Raw genomic sequence first — 15,851 nt, forward strand, 5'->3', positions numbered from 1 at the left:
CCGAGTAGCCGGAGGGAGCGACACTATGTTGTTTCCCCTTATTTTTGTTTGTTCCCTGTTTCTTCGGCCATGTTTTCGGCTTTTGCAGAGCTCGGCCACAGAGGGAGGAGAGGGGCCCCTACACATAGGACTGCTCTCCTGGCAGCTGGAGCAGTTTCTTTTGTGGGGCCGGGTTTGCGCCCGGGGTTTGTTGTTTGTTTTGTTGGGGGGGAGGGGGCGGAAAATGTTCTTTGGGGCCGTTGAAGCAGATAAGTTGGGCTTTCCACAGGGAGGGGGGACCCGAAAAATGAGGCATCTGAGTAATCGGAGACAGAGGCGGGAGCGGCCGGGGTCAGCTGACTCACGGAAGCGTAACGGGGGCTGAGCCAGTGTCAAGCGGGTGCTTGACGTGGGGTTTGGGATCACGGGGCTGCTGGGGGGGACGGGGGAAGGATGGGATGCTGCTTGGCTGACAGAAAAGGAGACAACATGGGGGAACAGAGAGAGAATGCTTAGCCCCCCATTCAGGCTGATCACGTAGAGTGTGTGGGGCCTGAATGGGCCGGTCAAGAGGGCTCACGTGTCTCACACCTAAAGGGGTTAAACGCAGACGTAGCCATGCTACAGGAGTCGCACCTAAAACTTGCAGACCAAACAAAATTGAGAAAAGGGTGGGTGGGCCAGATGTTCCATTCGGGGCTGGATTCAAAGACCAGAGGAGTAGCAATCCTAGTCAGCAAACGGGTGGCTTTTGAGGCAGGGAATATTGTGGCTGACAAGGGGGCAGATACATAATGGTTAGCGGGAAGCTGCAGGGGACTCAGGTGGTGCTAGTGAACGTTTACTCCCCGAACTGGGACGACGTGGAATTTATGAGACGCACACTGGGTAAAATTCCAGACTTAGACACACAATCTGATTATGGGAGGTGACTTTAACACAGTTATAGATCCTGGGTGGGATTCTCCGATTCCCCCGCCATGCGGCGCGAGCGGGCTCCGGGGTCCTGGGGGGGAGGGGGGGGGGGGGGGGGATGCACAATCAATACGTTTGAGTCTACGTGGAGTCAGAACGATTCAGCTGTAATCAGATAGAACTGTACCCAGCAGCGAAGTTACAGAAGTGAAGGCTGCTGGGGACAGCACAGATTCTTATACCCCGCCTCTCAGGGCGGGGCTATGTACATTGCCCAATGGTAGACCCCGCGGTCTAGCCAATGGTTATTCCTCTCTCTGGTACCGCAATACCTGGTATTACCACAGGGGGCGCGGGGCGATCTGGCCCCGGGTGGTGCCCCCACGGTGGCCTGGCCCGTGATCGGGGCCCACCGAGCTGCGGGCAGGCCTGTGCCATGGGGGCACTCTGTTCCCTCTGCGTCAGCCATCAGCCTCCGCGATGGCTGACGCGGAGGTGAACCCCCCCCCCGCGCATGCGCGGGGATGACATTGGCAGCCGCTGACGCTCCCGCGCATGCGCAGACTTCCACCGGCCAGCAGAGTCCCTTCGGCCCCAGCTGGCGTGGCGCCAAAGGCCTTTCCCGCCGGCCGGCGGGACGGCAACCACTCCGACGCAGGCCTAGCCCCTAAAGGTGAGGGCTTGGCCCCTAAAGGGGAGGAGAAATCCGCACCTTTGGGGCTGCCCGACGCCGGAGTGGTTCACGCCACTCCATCCCGCCGAGACCCCCCGCCCCACCGGGTAGGGGAGAATCCCACCCCCTGTACTGGACCGGTCAAATCCCAGGTCGGGGAAGCGACCAGCGGCGGCTAAAGAACTGAGGGGATTCATGGAACAGGTGGGGGGTGTTGACCAGTGGAGATTCGCCCGACCGAGGGCGAAGGAGTTCTCTTTCTTATCCCATGTCCATAAAGTCTACTCCTGTATAGATTTCTTTGTGATGAGCAGGGCGTTAATCCCTAGGGTGGAGGGGACAGAATACTCGCCCATTGCAGTCTCCGATCGTGCTCCACACTGGGTGGATTTGCGTGAGAGAGGTCAGCTCCCACTATGGAGGCTAGATGTGGGGCTGCTGGCAGACGATGAGGTTTGTGGGCGGATAAGGAGGAACATCAAAGATTACCTGGAAACTAACGATACGGGGGAGGTAGCCACGTCCACGGTGTGGGAGGCCCTGAAGACAGTTATCAGAGGGGAGTTAATCTCGATCAGGTCCCACAGAGAGAAGAAAGAAAGAGCGGAGGGAGAAAGGCTAGTCGGGGAGATACTCAAGAGTAGATAGGAGCTACCCGGAGATCCCCGAGTCGGGACTACTGAAAGAGTGCCGGAGGCTGCAACCTGCTGACCACTGGGAAGGCAGTAGCACAGCTGAGGAAGGTCAAAGGTGCTGTCTACAATACGGGGAGAAAGCGAGTAGAATGCTGGCGCACCAACTTCGCAAGAGGGAGGCAGCCAGGGAAATTGGGGAAGTACGGGATAAGGAGGGCAACATGGTCACAGAAACAGAGGGGGTGAACAAAGTCTTTAGGGCATTTTACGGTAAATTGTATGAGTCAAAGCCCCCGCCCGGCAGGGTGCGGGGGTGGAAGAGATGAAGCAATTCATGGACCAACTGAGGTTTAAGGTGGAAGAGGAACTGGTGGAGGGACTGGGGGCCCCGATAGAGCTGGAGGAGATGGTAAAGGGTTTAGGGAACATGCGGTCGGGCAAATCCCGGGGCCGGACGGCTACCCTGTAGAATTCTACAAGAAATTTTCGGAACTGCTGTGCCCACTCCTACTAAGGACCTTTAATGAAGCCAAAGAGAGAGGGACCCTCCCCCCAGCAATGTCACAGGCTTCGATTTCACTCATCCTCAAACGAGAGAAAGATCCGCTTCAGACCGATATCGCTCCTGAACGTAGACGCCAAACTGCTGGTCAAGGTCTTAGCTGCTAGGATTGAGGACTGTGTCCCTGGGGTGATAGGGGAGGATCAGACAGGCTTAGTCAAGGGCAGGCAATTGAACTCCAATGTACGGAGGTTCCGAAACATCATCATGATGCCCTGAGGGAGGGGAGGCAGAAGTGGTGGCGGCGATGGACACAGAGAAAGCCTTTGACCGGGTGGAATGGGAATACCTGTGGGAAGCGCGAAGAAGGTTCGGATTCGGTGAGGGGTTCATAGGTTGGGTCCAACTACTCTATCTGGCCCCGTGGCAAGTGTGTGCATGAACAGAGTGAGGTCGGAATGCTTTAGGCTCCACCGGGGGATGAGGCAGGGGTGCCCCCTCTCCCCATTATTATTCGCCCTTGCGATAGAGCCGCTGGCAATAGCGCTGCAGACTTCAAAGAACTGGCAGGGGTTGATTCGGGGGGGCGGGAGCATCGGGTCTTGCTTTTTGCGGACGATCTGCTCCTGTACATTTCGGACCCACTAGAGGGGATGGGGGAGGTCATGCAGATTCTGAGGGACTTTGGCAATTTCTCAGGGTACAAACTAAACGAGAAGAAAAGCGAGATATCCGTGATCCAAGCTAAGGGACAGGAAAAGGGACTGGGAGAGCTTCCACTGCAGTTGGTCGAGAAGAGCTTTCGGTACCTCGGGATACAGGTGGCTCAAAAGTAGGATGCCCTCCACAAGCTTAATCTATCTCGGCTGGTAGAGCAGATGGAGGGGGACTTCAAAAGGTGGGACATGCTCCCGCTATCTTTAGCGGGGAGGGTGCAGACCGTTAAGATGACGGTTCTCCCCAGATTCCTGTTCAACTTCCAGTGCCTTCCCATCTTCATCCCCAAGTCCTTCTTTAAGCGGGTGAACAAGATCATCTCTAGATGGAGAGTTTCAAAGCTGGCATAGGGCAGGCATTAAAAGAATGGGGGACTGTTCATAGATGGGGCCTTTCCCAGCCTGAAAACACTTGAGGAGAAATTCAGTTTGCCCCCTGGAAACGCTTTCAGATACCTTCAGGTACGCGCCTTTCTGAAAAAACAGGTGGTATCATTTCCGCTGCTACCCCCACACAGGATACAGGATAGGGTGGTCTCCGGCACCTGGGTAGGGGAGGGGAAAGTGTCGGACATCTACCAGGAACTTCAGGAGGTGGAGGAACTTAAGGGCAAGTGGGAGGAGGAGCTAGGCGGGGAGCTGGACGCGGGCCTGTGGGCAGATGCCCTAAACAGCGTCAATTCCTCCTCCTCATGTGCCAGGCTTAGCTTAATCCAGTTTAAGGTGGTCCACCAGACGCACATGACGGCAACCAGGATGAGCAAGCTCTTTGGGGTTGAGGATAAATGTGCGAGAAGCCCTGCAGATCATGTCCATATGTTCTGGGCATGCCCGGCTCTTAAGGGATTCTGGCAGGGATTTGCTAAGGCAATGGCCAAGATCTTAGACACGAGGGTGGTGCCGAGTCCAGAGATAGCGATCTTTGGTGTGTCAGACGATCCGGGAGTTCAGGAAGCGAAAGAGGCCGATGTATTGGCCTTTGCCTCCCTGGTAACCCGGAGACGGATCCTTTTAATGTGGAGGGACTTGAAGCCGCCCCCCCCCCCGGAGTGCAGAGACCTGGGTTAGTGACATGGCTGGGTTTCTCAGTCTCCAGAAAATAAAGTTTGCCTTGAGAGGGTCCATGGCAGGGTTCTCTCGGAGGTGGCAGCTGTTCCTCAACTTTCTAGGAGAGCAGTAAAGGTCAGCAGCATCCCGGGGAGGATCGTTACGTTGTATTGTTCTTTTCTTTGTATATATGGTAACATTTATTTTGTTGTTAATTGTTGCGTACGGTTATTCAAAAAATTATGTTTTTGACAAAAATTGTAATAAAAGCAATTAAAAATAAATAAATAAATTGAAACTAACAATGTCTAGAAATGTCCAGCATGGAGCAGATAATAGGACAGCACTGAAAATCTGAAATATTTAAAAAAGCTAGAGATACTCAGCAGGTCAGGGGGCATCTTCAGAGAGAAAACACTTCAGGTCCACGATCTGCACTATTTCAGACCTGTTTCACTCTGCACAGATGCCGCCAGAAGTGCTGAGCATTTCCAACATTTCCCATTCCTATTGGAGCAGAAATAACCTCTTTTGATTTCAATCCACCAAGCAATTGGACAAATCAGGTTGGCAAAGGTAGCCGGGATGATGAGTGTTTTTGCGAGTTTCTTAAAGCAGCATATTTTAGCACCAATCAGAGAGCAAGCTATACTAAATCTGGTTATTTGCAATGAGACAGGATTAATTAATGACATAGTATTGGTGCCTCTAGATAGTGGTGATAATAATATGATTGAATTTTATGTTCAATTTGAGGAAGAGAGGAGTGGATCTAAGACTAGCGTTTTAAATTTAATTAAGGCAATTATGAAGACATAATAATAATCTTTAGTGTCACAAGCAAGCTTACATTAACACTGCAATGAAGTTACTGTGAAAAGCCCCTAGCCGCCACATTCCGGCGCCTGCTCGGTTACACAGAGGGAAAATTCAGAATGTCCAAATTACCTAACAGAAATCTTTCGGGACTTGTGGCAGGAAACCGGAGTACCGGAGGAAAATCACGCAGACACGGGGAGCACGTGCAGACTGCACACAGACGGTGACCCAAGCCGGGAATCGAACCTGAGACCCTGGAGCTGTGAAGCAACGGTGCTACCCACTGTGCTACCGTGCTGCGGCAGAGCTGGCCAAAGTGAATGGTGAAATTAGGTTACAGGATAGGTCAGTAGAGATGCAGTGGCATACATTTAAGAAGATATTTCAGAATATTCAGAAAAGATAAATTTCCATTGATTTTTTTTTTATTTAAAAAAAAATAAATTTAGAGTACCCAATTTATTTTTTCCAATTTAGCGTATTCAATCCACCTACCTTGCACATCTTTGGGCTGTGGGGGCGAAACCCACGCAAACACGGGGAGAATGTGCAAACTCCACACGGACTGTGACCCAGAGCCAGGATCAACCTGGGACCTCGGCGCCGTGAGTCTGCAGTGCTACCACTGCGCCACCGTGCTGCCCTATAAATTCCATTGATAAAGAAAGACTCTAAGGTAGTCACCAAGGGAGCCACTGTTCATGCCGAACTAAAGAAGTTAAAGCTAGTATCAAATTGAAAGAAAAAACATATAATTCCACAAAGATAAGTGGCAGATCAAAAGAATGAATAGAATATAAAGAACAGCAAATAATGAACAAAAGATTAAGGAGGGAGAAATTAGAGTATGAGAGAAAACTAATTCTAAATATAAAAACAGTTTCTTCAGGTATTTAAAGAGGAAAAAAGCAAAGTTAAGTGTTGGTCCCCGAGAGAGTGAGAATGGGGAATTAATAACTGAAAATAAGGAAATGGCAGATGAACGGAACAGCGAATAATGAAAATGACCACTCTATTCAAGAAAGGAAGAAAGTAGAAAGCAGGAAACTACAGGCCAGTTGAAAATCTCTCAGAAATTATGGGAATCTCTTATTAAGGAGGTCATAGTGTGCACTTAGAAAATCTCAATGTAATCAAGAAGAGTTAACATGGATTTGTGAAAGGGAAATCATGTTTGACTAATTTATTGCAGTTCTTTGAGGGAATAACAAGCAACATGGCAAAAGGGGAACCTGCGGATTAGATTTTCAGAAAACATTTGACCAAGTGCCACATGAAAGGTCACTATGCAAAATAAGAGTTAATGCAGGGGTAACATATTGTATAGATAAAGGATTCGGTAGTGAACAAGAAGCAGAGAGTAGGGATAAATGTTATTTGGGTTGGCAAGATGTGACGAGTGGAGTGCCACAGGGATTAATGCTGAGGTGTCAACAATAAGAATCTTTCTGGATGATTTGGGTGAAATGATCAAATTTATGGTCGCTAAATTTGCTGATGTCACAAAGGTAGGTAGGGAAATAACAGTAACTTCATTTGAAGCCAACTTGTGACAATAAGCGATTTTAATTTCATTTCATGATAATGGAACAAGTAAAGGAATAAAATTTACAATCAAAGGAGTTGAAATGAAAAATGAAAAATGAGTTACCAATGAGAAAGCAGAATCACCAAATCAGAATTAGCCTGTCAATTTAATTCTCTGTTCCATTCCCACTTTCTGTCTTCGGCTTCCTATATAAGCTCAAGGAACAACTCATCCTTCGATTAGGCACTTTACAATGCTCCCGACTCAACTCGGAATTTAACAATTCCAGATAATTTTGATGGAAGCTGCTAGTGATTCTACTTTCCCATATACAGCTCCTCTGGATACATCTTTTTTTTCCTTTACTTGGCCCATTACCATCTCCTTCATTGTCATTTAATCACTCCTGATTTCCATTCAATCAAGGACCTCACAGTTTGTTCTTTCCTTTCCTGGCTTAAAACTATTTTATCTCCGCTTGGTTTCTCTCTCCACAGTTGCTGTCAGACATATCTGTATATCCAGAATTTTCTGTTGTTATTTAAAATTCCAAATCTGCAGTACTTAGCTCAGTTCGCATCAATGTTTTCAAACAGATAATTTAGAGTACACACTTGTGCTTAGATTGTCAGTTTGCATTTTAATTTGCTTTACCAATTGGGCTCAACAACAGAATCTTACAGCATAGAAGGAGGCCATTTGGCTCATTCTGTCTGCGTCAGTTACTTGAAAGAACTATCTAATTAATTCATTACATTTTCTTCTTGATGTAGTTACCAAATTCCCTTTGGAAAATTACTAATGAATCTGTTCCATCATTTCATGCAATACATTGCAGATCGACAATTCACTGCGTTCAAAAAAAGCTCTCATCTCCATTCCAGTTTTTTTTGGCAACTAACTTAAATCTGTTACCTACTTACCGACCCACCTCCTGGTAGGCACAATTTCTCTTTATTTACTGATGATTTGGAAGAAAGAAAAAAAAGACTTCACAATGGGAGGGATTAAATCTAGGAAATGCATATGGATATTTGTTGAGAATGGGCTTGGTGGCGATGGCAGAATTGTCTGGCAACATTCACTGTCCAGACTTCCAAAGAGCAACCACATTGAATCACACCCTAGCAAAGGTTTTATGAAAGCAGAAAACTGGCACAGCTAAAAGAATAAACTATTTGCAAATTGGGTACAGAAAAGAGAGCTGTGTTGTTCCACCAAAATCAGCTTACTTACCATCTAGTGGAAAAGACTCCATAGAAGACAGTTGAAGTTGTGTTATCCTCGTCAGGCTGAAGAGTAAAGACATCATGAATCTGATCAAATAATAATCCCTCATCAGAGCATATCAAGCGGGCTTTGAGAAAGGAGGTCCATCGTTTCTGCAGTGTCTTCTGACCACCGATGTCACCCTGAAGAATGGATCAATCCATAAATGCTTTTCAGTACAAGAGCAGCACATCTGATATTTAATAGCAGTTTCAGCACCCCCCCCCCCCCCCCCTCCCACGGAGGAGAGGCCGCTTGATAAACTCTGGCAACCTGGCTGCGGGCCTGTGAGGGGGGGGACGAGTGTGAACCTCCAGTTTGAGCATCCATTCCGAATGGATGATCACCAGTAGAAATAGCCGCTCCTGTTTGCCCATGGGCCCCTCCCCCTCCTCACTGGGTCTGCCTGACTAATCCCAGTGAGACTCCACACATATTGGCCGTGATTAACCGATAAAATTTCAGTCCTGTTTCTGGGGCATTTGGCAGGGTGTTTCGCGATGGTTGCAATGCCGAGATTGACACCACTATTCAACGGCACTTAGCCGTTTTTTGGGGCCTCAGGGAGTTTCTCCCTGTTGAGGCCACGCTATGAAGGTTTTCCGGCATTTGGGAGCTGAGCTTGCCAACAGGACCACCTCCTCACAGAAAGGCTGCCCCGATCTCTACCCCCCCGCCCCCCACTTTTCAAGGCCAACCTTCAACCCCAATGCTTCTGTGGCCCCCTCAAAATCAGCTCAGCCCCCCTTTCATGTGCATGTCCCACAGGCCCGGACCCTTGGCAGTGCCAGCCTGGCAGTCTGACCATGCCCGCAGCACCCTGGCAGTGCAAAAACCAGGGTGAATACGACTTTGGGATATTTTAATTAGCTTAATGACCCATTTAAATATGATTATCCAGTTTTTCCCACCGTGTCAGCGCGGGCGCATCACGGGAGAGGCCCAAATCGGACTTTGCGCCTGCCGCAAAACCTCTCACCAGCATGAAGCCCGATTTAGGCCTCTCCCACAATACACCAGGCGCCGACACGGTGGGTAAATTGCACCCTTTATCTGGCTTCCATTACATTTCATCGTTGGTGACGGATAGGAATCCCATATTTTCCCTTATGGAGATGGAAGCCACAACCTCAGACCATTAACGGCCTGACAAACGTAACCGGCCAGTGGAGGGGTGACCCTCACTAAGCTATCCCAAGATGGGCAGTCACTAGTTCTGCAAAGAATTCTGGCCATAAATGCAACAAGAATGGAGAGATCAAAATTTCAAACCAAGTTCGCACACTCGTTTGCACTTGGGCGTTTTCTTGGATTAATATGAAATGTACATGTTGTCCTGAACTAGTAAAACAAAGTGTGGCAGGGTGAAAGACAAGAGTAATTACATTACAAAAGGAATCTAGTGCAAGACAAAAGAGACATGTTAATGGGATAAGAAAAGAAACATGGCACATTTGTTGTAATGTCATGGGACGAGTAATTCAGTGGCCCAAACTAACATATTGGGGACAGGGGTTCAAATTCCACTATGGCAGCTGAATTTAAATTCACTTGAACAATATCTGGTATTGAAAGTAATGGTGACCATGGAATTATCATTGATTGTTGTAAAAAAAACATCTGGATCACTGGTGTCTTTTAAAGGGAAGGAAATCTGCACCCTAACCTCGTCTGGCCTACATGTGACTCCAAACCCACAGCAATATGACGGACTCTCAACTACTCTCTGAAATGGCCCAACAAGACAAATAAACAAAATCCACATCCAGGTTTAGATAAGGTAGACAAAGTAAAGCTATTCCTGTTAGTCGACGGTCCAAAGGCCAAGGAACACAGATTAATGGTTTTGGACAAGTAATGCTGGGGGAATGTGAAGTACCCCCCCCTCTCTCCCTCAGTAGCCATAACGCCGGTTTCACGATTTTTAAAAGCACAAGTAAGCTGTGCCATCAGGAACTCGGCCCATCGGAGGTGGAGAATTGTGGAAGCCCTTGAGAATACCGGGTCAGGCCCGCTAATAATATGCAAGCGGTGATTCCGCTGTCGAGGTGACGGAGAATTGCGATTTGGCGTCAAATCGGCACCTGCTGCAATTTTGGCTTTGGAATCTATTCGCCCAATCCCGTTTCCTGATTTTGCCATCAGCCAAAGGAGAACCCCGCTGTATTGCACGGTTTTGTCAGCTCCATTAATCTCATTCTCTAAGTTCAGCATGGTTCTGGTCCAGATCCAGAGCTTCACTGAAAGCGTGGACAGAGGTTCACTTGGATTGGGAGATCAGTACTACTGGTTTTGGAGGTAAAAATATGTACCTGCCATAGGTTTCTACAATCACATTTTACAAAATTGACCCTTCCATATCTGCCCACGATTTCATTTTTACATAACTTAATTTACTTTCTGCTGTTTTCAGCCAAATCATAGTATTCTTCCTTGCATTTGGAGTTTTCTTGCAATTTTAAGACAGATTGTTGAAGCAACAGCCTATTAGCTATGTTGGTGTAATATTCAGTGATTTTTTAAAAATTCATTTATGGGATGTGGGCGTCACTGGTGAGGGCATTTATTGCCCATCCCTAGTTGCCCTTCAGAAGGTGGTGGTGAACTGCCTTCCTGAACGGCTGCAGTCCTGGAGAAGGTACACCCACTGTGCTGTTAGGGAGTGAGTTCCAGGATATTGATCCTGCAACAGTGAAAAAATGGAAAGTTAGGGTAGTGAGGGGCTTGAAAGGGAAGCTCCAGGTGGTGGGGTTCCCAGGTATCTGCTGTTCTTCTAGATGGTAGTGGTCATGGGTTTGGTAGGTACTACCAAAGGAACCTTGGCGAGGTCCTTCCCTATAGTGCATCTTGTAGATGGTACACATGGCTGCCATTGTTCATCGGTGATGGAGGAATTGAATGTTTGTGGCAGGGATGGCAATCAAGTGGGTTGCTTTGTCCTGGATAGTGATGAGCTTCTAGAGTGTTGCAGCTGCAATCATCCAGGCAAGTGGAGAGTATTCCATTACACTCTTGACCTGTGCCTTTATAGATGGTGGACAGGCTTGCGGGGTGGTGGGGGTGGGGGGGCTGTTCAGGAGGTGAGTTACTCATTTAGGATTCCTAGCCTTTGACCTGCTCTGGTAGCCACAGTATTAATATGGCTAGTCCAGTTCAGTTTCCGGTCAATGGTAAGCCCCAGGATGCTGCATGTGGGTATTCAGCGACGGTAATGCCATCGAATGTCAAGAGCCGATGGTTAGATCCTCTCTTGTAGGAGATGGCCATTGCCTGGCACTTCTGTGGCACAAATGTAACTTGCCATTTGTCAGCCCAAGCCTGGTTTTTGTCCAGGTCTTACTGCATTTGGATATGGGCTGCTTCATTATCTGAGGAGTCACGAATGGTGCTGAACATTTATACTTTCTAATCTCTAACCATTTAAAAACTTTGCACAGCAGGCTGAAGTAGGGTGCTCTTTCCCAGGGCCGGTACATATTAATAGGCCAAATGGCCACCTTCTGCACTGTAGGGATTCTATGATTCTATATGATCGGTTTCTACCACCAAAATGTATAATCTCACATTTTTCCACATTATATCCTATCTGCCATGTTCTTGCCCACTCTGTACAAATGCCCTTGAAGCCCCCACTTTGCAGCTTCTTCACAACATACATTTCCGCTTAGATGTGTTCCTTCTGTGAAATTGGAAATATTACATTTGGTCCCCATATCCAAATCAGCAATCATCTGCATGTTTCTTTTAGAAGTTGCTTTTTTAAAAAAGAGTTAAGAGTTTTGTACATGAGAATTGAGAGTGGTTTGTGAATAAAATTGGGTTAAACCGCAAACCTGTTTTTTGTCCTTTGTTCGTCTCATTAGTAAGGGAACCTGGGTAAGCGTTTTAATATTAACATGGTCTAAGCATCAGATAATTTACCAGATAACAACTGGAAAACTACATAGATTAGATGCTAGGCCTTTACAAATAGCAAAGTTCGGGATGCAGAGGAAGAAAGGAGAAATTTTAGAAAAAGATAACACATTTTGCTAACATTTATCTTTTTCAGCTCTTCAATAGGCTCAAGTTTATCCTCTGGGTGCTTCATTAATCTACAGCAATTCAGGATCTCGCCTTCCTCAGTTCCCCTTTTCTTCCATATCCCCATCAGTTGGATTGTCTGACATCTGCTACATTCCAACTAACATCCCCAGAAACTTTGTCCTTACCTTTGAAGAGAATAGGGAAGCAACAAATCTGTGATATTGGATTTTTTAGATTTAGATTAATAAGGCAAATGGAATGCTGTTGTTTATTGCAAAGGGAATGGAATATAGAAGAAAGAAAGTGTTGCTGAAGTTGGTGAGACCACATCAGTATTGTGCATAGCTTTTGTCTCCTTATTTAAGAAAGGATTAATTGCATTCGTTGGTCAGAGAAGGTTCACTCAACTGATTCTTGAAAGGAGGGGTTTTCTAATGAGAAAAGGTTGAATATGTTGAGCCTGTACCCATTGGAATTTAGAAGAACGAGAGACGTTCTTATTGAAACATATAAGATTCTGAGGAGACTTGACAGGATGGCTGCTGGGCGGAGGATTTGGATTTATTGTCACGTGTACCGAGGGGTACAATGAAAAGTATTGTTCTGCATACAGTCCAGACGGATTGTTCCATAGATGAAAAAAAAACATAAGACATACGATAGATACACAATGTAAATACATCAGGTGAAGCATATGGAGTGTAGTACTACTCGGTAGAGAAGATTTGTGAAGAGATCAGTTCAGTCCAGGGTCAGTCAGGAGTTTGGTAACAGTGGGGAAGAAGCTGTTTTTGAATCAGTTAGTCCGTGGTCTCATACTTTTGTATCTCCTGCCTGATGAAAGAGGTTGGAAGAGTGACTAAGCCGGGTGGGAGGGATCTTTGATTACGCCGCCTGCTTTCCCAAGCAGCGGGAGGTGTAGACAGAGTCAATGGATGGGAGGTGGCTTTGCATGATGGACTGGGTGTTCACGACTGTAGTTTCTAACAATCTTGGGCCAAGCAGTTGCCATACCAGGCTGCGATGTGGCCAGATAGGATGCTTTTTATGGTGCAAGTGTAAACGTTGGTCAGAGTCAATTTGGACATGCCAAACCTTTTGGGAGAGGCTAGCACTAAGGGATACAGTTGAAATGTAAGGGTTCTCCCATTTAAAAATGTGATAAGGAGAATTATTTTCTCTTCGAGTCGATTTGTGGAATTCTCTTCCGCAGAGGCTTGTGGAGGCAGCTTCATTGACTATTTTTAAGGTTAAGTTAGATTCTTGATTGACAAGGGAGTCAAAGAGTACAGGGAGTAGACAGAAAATTAGTGTTAAGGCCACAATCAGATCAGCCATGATCTTATCAAATGGGGCTTGAGGGACCGAATGGCTTACAAAGAACAAAGAACAAAGAAATGTACAGCACAGGAACAGGCCCTTCGGCCCTCCAAGCCCGTGCCGACCATACTGCCCGACTAAACTACAATCTTCTACACTTCCTGGGTCCGTATCCTTCTATTCCCATCCTATTCATATATTTGTCAAGATGCCCCTTAAATGTCCCTATCGTCCCTGCTTCCACTACCTCCTCCGGTAGTGAGTTCCAGGCACCCACTACCCTCTGCGTAAAAAACTTGCCTCGTACATCTACTCTAAACCTTGCCCCTCTCACCTTAAACCTATGCCCCCTAGTAATTGACCCCTCTACCCCGGGGAAAAGCCTCGGACTATCCACTCTGTCTATGCCCCTCATAATTTTGTATACCTCTATCAGGTCGCCCCTCAACCTCCTTCGTTCCAGTGAGAACAAACCGAGTTTATTCAATCGCTCCTCATAGCTTATGCCCTCCATACCAGGCAACATTCTGGTAAATCTCTTCTGCACCCTCTCTAAAGCCTCCACATCCTTCTGGTAGTGTGGCGACCAGAATTGAACACTATACTCCAAGTGTGGCCTAACTAAGGTTCTATACAGCTGCAACATGACTTGCCAATTCTTATACTCAATGCCCCGGCCAATGAAGGCAAGCATGCCGTATGCCTTCTTGACTACCTTCTCCACCTGTGTTGCCCCTTTCAATGACCTGTGGACCTGTACTCCTAGATCTCTTTGACTTTCAATACTCTTGAGGGTTCTACCATTCACTGTATATTCCCTACCTGCATTAGCCCTTCCAAAATGCATTACCTCACATTTGTCCGGATTAAACTCCATCTGCCATCTCTCCGCCCAAGTCTCCAGACAATCTAAATCCTGCTGTATCCTCTGACAGTCCTCATCGCTATCCGCAATTCCACCAACCTTTGTGTCGTCTGCAAACTTACTAATCAGACCAGTTACATTTTCCTCCAAATCATTTATATATACTACAAACAGCAAAGGTCCCAACACTGATCCCTGTGGAACACCACTGGTCACAGCCCTCCAATTAGAAAAGCATCCCTCCATTGCTACCCTCTGCCTTCTATGGCCTAGCCAGTTCTGTATCCACCTTGCCAGTTCACCCCTGATCCCGTGTGACTTCACCTTTTGTACTAGTCTACCATGAGGGACCTTGTCAAAGGCCTTACTGAAGTCCATATAGACAACATCTACTGCCCTACCTGCATCAATCATCTTAGTGACCTCCTCGAAAAACTCTATCAAGTTAGTGAGACACGACCTCCCCTTCACAAAACCGTGCTGCCTCTCACTAATACGTCCATCTGCTTCCAAATGGGAGTAGATCCTGTAGATCCTTACCCCGCACCTAATGTGTATATTCATATATTCGTATGTATGGGCTGAAGTGGCTCCAAAAGGCGGCATTCTGAAGAGAAAAGGGATTGAGAGATTTGGTGAGACCTGGTAAGCAGAGCTGATATTCTTCAGAAAGGCCCGTTGATCCTGATGGCTTTATACTGTTCTAACAAATTCCTGATGTTAGGGCTGTGGGATCAGGGGCAAAGAGTCAATACCTTGCAAACACGGGCCACTCTGGGAATTCGCAGTGTTTTGTAGTAATTAAACTCCCGTGCATTCTCACTGAAGAAAAAGTAGAGCTTGTCATCATCCCCGCTGTCCTGATCTGCTTTGACAAATGTCGATCCAACAAACTCTGGGTCTGAGGAGAGAGATGGAATTAGATCATTAACTGACAAGTAACAATGTGTTTGTTTAACATTTACTGAATGTATACTTATGAGGCAGAACATCTCACTAATTTCCTCAAGCACTGCAGATTGAGTTTCACAGCAAAAATGTTTTTATAATACTGAAAGCTCCCGCTTCATGCAGTGTCCCTCCCTCATGTCCTGAAGTTACTGCCCCACTTTCCTGTATCCCCTCACCTCCAAAAAGTGCAAGCTAATGGACTTCATTGTTTAAAATATTGAGACCATCCGTTCAGCTGCCTCTGTCACATCTTTCTGTTGCCAGCTCACCAAGCTAAATTAGATCCTTCAAATCTCCATACTACAATCCATATTCAGCCCTGTTGCTGAAACTCTATTCGATCCTTTCATTATGACCAAACTCAACTACGCCAATTCTGCCCTGGTCAGCTGCCCACCTTCCACTCTTTGGTTTATCCAAAATTCTGCTTTCTGTGTTCAGACACACATCAAACCCTGGCCAGGATTCTCGGATCAGAGTTCACCCCGCTCAGCCACAACTCCATTCACTGCAGCAGGACTGCAGAATCCCATCAGTGCGAACAGACGGAGAGTTCAGGCCCCTATTTACTTATCATCCCGGGGTTGTTGATCTACACTGGCTCTG

At 46.9% G+C, this 15,851-nt stretch overlaps 1 protein-coding gene across 4 annotated transcripts in view; it reads right to left on the reverse strand.

Annotated features, from left to right (window-relative positions):
* sema4f (sema domain, immunoglobulin domain (Ig), transmembrane domain (TM) and short cytoplasmic domain, (semaphorin) 4F) overlaps nucleotides 1-15,851 on the reverse strand; it is a 352,651-nt gene that overhangs the window by 105,436 nt on the left and 231,364 nt on the right. For all 4 annotated transcript variants that reach the window (XM_072497724.1, XM_072497723.1, XM_072497726.1 and 1 more), the window contains 2 exons: nucleotides 15,050-15,195; nucleotides 8,051-8,226 (listed from right to left, as the gene is read on the reverse strand). In XM_072497724.1, coding sequence (XP_072353825.1) covers nucleotides 8,051-8,226; nucleotides 15,050-15,195 — 322 coding nt within the window. The remainder of the gene's footprint in view (nucleotides 1-8,050; nucleotides 8,227-15,049; nucleotides 15,196-15,851) is intronic.

Source organism: Scyliorhinus torazame, chromosome 3, assembly GCF_047496885.1.
Source record: "Scyliorhinus torazame isolate Kashiwa2021f chromosome 3, sScyTor2.1, whole genome shotgun sequence".
NCBI classification, from domain to species: Eukaryota; Metazoa; Chordata; class Chondrichthyes; order Carcharhiniformes; family Scyliorhinidae; genus Scyliorhinus; species Scyliorhinus torazame.